Below are 5,984 nucleotides of genomic sequence, written 5' to 3'. Positions count from 1 at the left end.
TACCCAGTAAAGGTTTCATGTTATATGTCAGGGGCTGAGCTCAAAAGGGGGCAAGCCATAGATTACAGTTTGGTCTTCGGATCAGGTTTACGTTGCAACCCCTACTGGCTTTGTGACAGGCAGAGTGGGTTGTTTATTAAGTCTGTCTGTGGCTTGCAACAGCCTCTGTATTATTTTCTTCAAGATGCCGTATTCTGTGTCCTGTGGAGTCTTACTGGCATTTGCTGGCAGAGGCAGGCTGGCAGTCATCTGGTGTCAGTTGGGTCTGTAACTTTGCTTCCAGACGGTTGACAAGATCAGTAAAAGAGGAAGGCTCAACAACAGAACACAAGAAGTCTCTGCTGTAAAGGTTTGGTCCCTTTTGCACACATTTAGCATGCAGCAACATTTGCATGGTTTCGTCTTGATCAAATAATTGCTATTTTGTCTACAACTGTAGAAAACTGGTGATTGTAACAGGATATTTGAAATTGCAGCTTGAAAATCATTTGTGCGTTGACTGGTTTGTGTCTCAAGGTGAGTTTGAAGAGATGAACATGGCCAGTTCTGGTGAAAAGAGTGGGACCCAGCCTCATATCATCATTGGCTCCAGTAACGCAGGCACCACTAGAAACACCTTCCGTCTTTGTGACATTTATAATCCCAAGCCTTCTCCCAAAGCCCCAGTCCGGATTCGCCCTCCAGGTCCAAGAACTCCTTCTGTAAATGAGCTCAATTTAAAGCAAAGCTTGCCCAGTGATCCTCCAACCAAAACAATCATGAGGAGACGCACTCAGTCGCTTCCTTCATCTGCAGAGAGAAAAAAGGAACTTCGGAGCCTGCAGGTTCGCTTTGTGGACTCCCTGGGCCTTGACTTAGAGGATGTTAAGGTTTTCAAAGTTCAAGAGCACCCCATGATACCCCAACATGTCATGTTCAGGCTACTGATGAGCTCTGAACTGGCTTTCAGGAAGTCACTGGAGCTGTCCCTGCCTTACTTCAAACCTTGTTTCCCTGAAAATATGAGGGCTCAACCAGACTTCTTGAAGTGTCTCAGCACTCGGAGTGTGTGTCTGGAGCAGGTCCTGTGTTCAGAGCAGGGGATATCAGGCACTATACAAGTACTTAATCTAGCTTATGAGAAAGAAGTCACAGTGCACTACTCTTTCACCAACTGGAGAACACACACGGAAACAACAGCATCCTGGGTGTCAAGAGGGTACCATGGGGACTGTGATGCTCCAGAAACGGATATCTTCAGATTTCGTCTGCCTGTCCCACCGTTCATTTTACAGCCAGGGGCCATTTTAGAATTTGCCATCTGCTACCGTGTAAAAGGATCTAAGTATTGGGACAACAACAATGGACATAATTACAAACTTTCATGCCACAGTTACAAGGTGACTGTGCCGAGGGAGTGTGAGGACAGCATGCTGCATTTTACCTGAGTGTCCACATGGGGAAGTTGTAACACCTGCTCACAGATATGAGTCAGAAATACAAAACTACCTATATTTCCCTTTGACTTTATTTACAAGCAGAGGTGTAATGTAACTTAATGCATTTACTCAAGTACTCTACTTAGCACAATTTTGGGCTACTTTTCCACTTCATATGCTGTACTATATTTTACTCCACTACATTTCAGAGGCAAATATTGTGCCTCCACTACTTTATCTGACAGCTGTAGTCACCTTTCAGATACACTTTTTACATGTAAAATATATGTATAAAGTCGTTTTAATGAACTCCCCCTCAATCAACCAACTAAAACTATAAAAAATAATATTGCTAATATATTGATAATACACTGACCTGTTGCATAACGAAATCTTTCACAGAGGTGGGGGACTAACAATAGAAAAGAATAAAAAAACACTGGGTATTACATTGCATACAGTGCAGCTCGAAGGCACATCACCACCCACACCTCTAGTTTATAACACTGGCTTTCTGATTACACTTTTAAGTCTCAAGCCAGAGCCGACATAACCCCTTTAAAAAAGTTCCAGCTGGTTCAAGTCATGGAAAGATACTTTTATTTAGATTTAACCTGCTCCACCTACCACAACAACTGTGACCCAATGTTTATGATTGGCATTGTGAGTTACACAAACACTGCATAACAAGGAAATTGCAAAAGATGGAAGAAAGGCATTTTCATACATCAAATAATCGCAACAGCTTTTTCCGTTTAACAACTATTAACGGAGAAATCCGTGAGAGTCGCTAACAGCCGGACGTGGCTAACACTGATTAGCTCGGGGCAGTACGGTGAAGGCCTTCAAACGTCTTTTTTAACCACTAATTCTGCTCAAAATAACAGCAAACCTCTGCAGCAGCATGAAAAGAGTCCTTACACAGAAAACAAAGCACCAATGGGCTCCTTCCTTTGGGATTGACTTCGGTAATCCACTTGAATGGACTTTACTATGAGAGGAGCTGGTACAGGGGCCAGTAGGTAAGTCTTTAAAAACACTCTTTTGATAAACTCTGGGTTCACTAACTACGTTGTTGGTGCTGTGTTTTGTGTGTAGGGACTCTTCTCATGCTGCTGCAGAGGTTTGGTGTTATTTTCAGCAGCATTAGTGGTTAAAAAAGATGTTTGAATGCCTTCACCGTACTGCCCCAAGCTAATCACTGTTAGCCATGTCCGGCTGTTAGGGACTCTCCCTGACTTCTCCGTTAATAGTTCATACACGACAAAAACTGTCTTGATGGCTTATTTGATGTATGTAAGTGCCATTAAAGACCATGGGATGATTTTGTGCATGAATTAAACTTTAAAGAGGAAAAGGCAAAAGATGAAAGATCCATATTCTTTGCTGATTTCATAGAAATGGAGAGGGCTTCATGACCTGTTGGCGACCTGAACAGCTTGTTTGTTGTAACCGTGTGATCAACGGGGCTTGACCCCATTCTTCTGGAGCTTGTTTTGTTTTTGGAGGATTACAGGAAGCAGTGTTAGCTCCTCTGCTGCACTGTGACCTGCTTCTTTAGATCTCTGACAGCGCTGACCTTTCACCAAAAAGTTTCCACTGATATGAGAGGCCAGATTCCAGAGAACTTTCTGGCAGGCTGTGACGTTTGGCTCAGATGCATACATTTTTCTGTCTGCATTTGTCACCGCAGCTGTGATCCACGCTATCTGAACACACACAACATTAGCGAGCATGTCGAGCCTTTTAAAAATAACCCATCGTCAGAAAAATATATATATATAAAGGGATTCGTCATTGGCTGTGGTCAAATGATAAAAACACAAGAAATAACCTGACATGACTCTTTAACTGATTGACAGGTCTTTAAATATAACAAGAAAAGCAAATTAGACACGACACTTCTGTGGGTAGTTTTAATAAACAGTTTAAAACTTCTATTTATGATATTGCTTTAAACCAATCTTGCCAATTTCTAACTCCACTGTCTTTTGATATTTGTTTTATATTTGTCATAATTGTCGGATGGCTTTTTGTATTTTAAAATGTTATTATCATTATCAACAAAATGTTATTACTAGTATTACCCAACTTTTATCTCTTTTATTATTTCTTTCAGGATTTTACTATTGTATCACTGGGTTCTGTTTTCGTTTAAAGCTCTCTGAGCTGCGTTTTGTGTTATAAAAGGTACTGTTTGTAAATCAATCTCATCTCATCTCATCTCATCTCATCCACTTATCCGGGGTCAGGTCGCGGGGGCAGCAGCTTTAGCAGGGGACCCCAAACTTCCCTTTCCAGGGCCACATTAACCAGCTCTAACTGGGGGATCCTGAGGCGTTCCCAGGCCAGTGTGGAGATCTAATCTCTCCACCTGGTCCTGGGTCTTCCCCGAGGCCTCCTCCCAGCTGGACGTGCCTGGAACACCTCCCTGGGGAGGCGCCCAGGGTTCATCCTTACTAGATGATCCTGAACCACCTCAAGGGAGACTCCAGCCCCCCTCCTGAGGAAACACATTTCAGCCACTTGTACCCCGCGACCTAGCTTATTATTATTAAACTAAACCTAAGTTGTTAAAACTCATTAAAATGAGTTTAAAGCAGCAATAATATTACTACTACAGTATTTATATTAACACATATATATATGCCCAATATTTCCAATTATGATCTGTTGAGAAACAAAAACAAATGGAATATTATAAAAACATTTTTAGGTCAAACTCCCTAAGTACAATATAGGGGTAAAAAACACAGTTTGGGGTTTTCCATAATTTGTTAAAAACACTTTGGACTCTGCAGCAATACCATACACTCATCGACCACCCACTCAGGAACACTGATGAGTCACATGTTGCAGGTATGGGACACTAGATGGCACCATTGCTCAAATGTAAGACCCTTCATGTTCCAGTTGAAATACATTGAGGGTCAAAATGCATTTGATTTGTGTTTCCAGTGGTAGAAGGAAGATTAAGACAGTGGCCATGCAACGATGTCAAATATACTCAATTATGAGATGTAGTTAAGAAAAAGCTGCCAGTAACACTCAAGTCAAGTACACCTCAAATGTGTAAAGTACAGTACTACACTGCAGTGACGTGCATAGGGGGATAGGGGGCAATAGCTCAAGTGCATGTCAAAGTGCCCCATGGGAGCCAAAACATGTGCTAAATTGTTCTCTAGGAGCCAAAATGTGTGCTTAAGTGTCTTCTTGGAAGCCAAAACGTGAGCTAAATTGCCTTTAAGGAGCCAAAATGCATGCTAAAGTGTCCTCTAGGAGCCAAGATGTATGCTAAAGTGCCCTCTTGAAAGCCAAAACGCGTGTTAAAGTGCCCTCTAGGAGCCAATACTTGGCTAATGTGCCCTCATGGAGCCAAAACATGTGTTAAAGTGCCCTCTAGGAGCCAAAATTCATGCTATAGTGCCCTCTAGGAGCCAAAACGTGTGCTAAATTGCCCTTGACGAGCCAAAATGTGTGCTAAAGTGCCCTCTAGGATCCAAAACGCATGCTAAAGTGCCCTCGACGAGCCAAAAGGTGTGCTAAAGGGCCCTCTAGGAAGCCAAAACAGATGCTAAATTGCCCTCTAGGAGCTAAAATGCATGCTAAAGTGTTCCCTGAGAGCCAAAATGTGTGCTAAATTGCTCTCTAGAAGTCAAAATGTGTGCTAAAGTGCTCTCTTCAGTGGCAAGGATGCACTCTATGTGCCCTTTTCTTCCTTTTCACCCCTGCTACACAGTACTGTGCTCGTCTCTTAACCTCCCACTGTTTCAGATCCATGCAGCTTAAATGTGTTTTGTTTTCAGAATGTTTCCTCATTAATTTTGTCAAGCCTTTCTTAATTCACAAATGTCAAAGTCAGTGTATGTATCTCACCCTAATTGAACCCTTAAAGTGACTTATGATAAAAAACAAACTGGCCTTACTGTGTATTGTTTGTGTATTGAGTGATGGGCTGGTTTACTCTCATTATTCGATCACTGTTTCCTGAGAGAGTTATACAGTTATACATGCCTTTAGTAACATTTGTAATCAGTCTATTTAGAAAAGAAATAAACAACATTCTACGGTTGCATTAAGAAATGTCCTCTAGCCTCCTCTGTACCTCAGGTCTCGCTGCCCGGCCATGTCTCTGTAGTGACAGCTAGTGTTGGTGTAGGTGTGGGTCTGTGTGTCTGTGTGTCTGCATGGCTGTGTGTGTTTATGTGAATGTGTGAATGAACGTATATACATTTGTATGTGTCTCTGTGCATGACTGTGGGGGTGGGAGGGTTCTTTTCACTTTCTTCTCCTGATTTTATTTGATGTTTCTCTTCTTCTGTACATCTCTGTAACTTGGCACTTTGCGATTCTTTTCAGTATGAAAAGCGCAAAATAAATAAAGGTTGATTTGATTTGAAATGTGTTATGTATTCAGGGCCCTCAGAGGTCATTCATTAACCTCTGTAGGTTGCTTGTAATCACTTCATGCACAGATGACGACTTGTGGATAAATATCGACTGAACCTCCTAAAACAAATCATAAATAAAGGTATAAATTAATAAAAATACATTTACATGTTTTCT

The 5,984-nt window shown here is 41.7% G+C and overlaps 1 protein-coding gene across 1 annotated transcript; it reads left to right on the top strand.

Annotated features, from left to right (window-relative positions):
• The first annotated feature begins 263 nt into the window (after nucleotides 1–263).
• On the top strand, nucleotides 264–2,618 carry ppp1r3db (protein phosphatase 1, regulatory subunit 3Db). Its single transcript, XM_083938761.1, has 2 exons — nucleotides 264–349; nucleotides 517–2,618. The coding sequence occupies exon 2, from the start codon at nucleotides 531–533 to the stop codon at nucleotides 1,425–1,427; it is 897 nt and encodes a 298-aa protein (XP_083794887.1). The 5' UTR covers nucleotides 264–349; nucleotides 517–530; the 3' UTR covers nucleotides 1,428–2,618.
• Nucleotides 2,619–5,984: the final 3,366 nt, after the last annotated feature.

This window comes from Echiichthys vipera (genome assembly GCF_963691815.1).
Source record: "Echiichthys vipera genome assembly, chromosome: X".
In the NCBI taxonomy this organism is placed as follows: Eukaryota; Metazoa; Chordata; class Actinopteri; order Perciformes; family Trachinidae; genus Echiichthys; species Echiichthys vipera.
The sequence above is the reverse complement of the archived record's forward strand: the minus strand, read 5'-3'. Positions and strand labels throughout refer to the sequence as shown.

What these genes read in the sequence shown, in the direction of transcription:
- ppp1r3db (XM_083938761.1), top strand. Translation starts at nt 531, where the DNA reads ATGAACATGGCCAGTTCTGGTGAAAAGAGTGGGACCCAGCCTCATATC.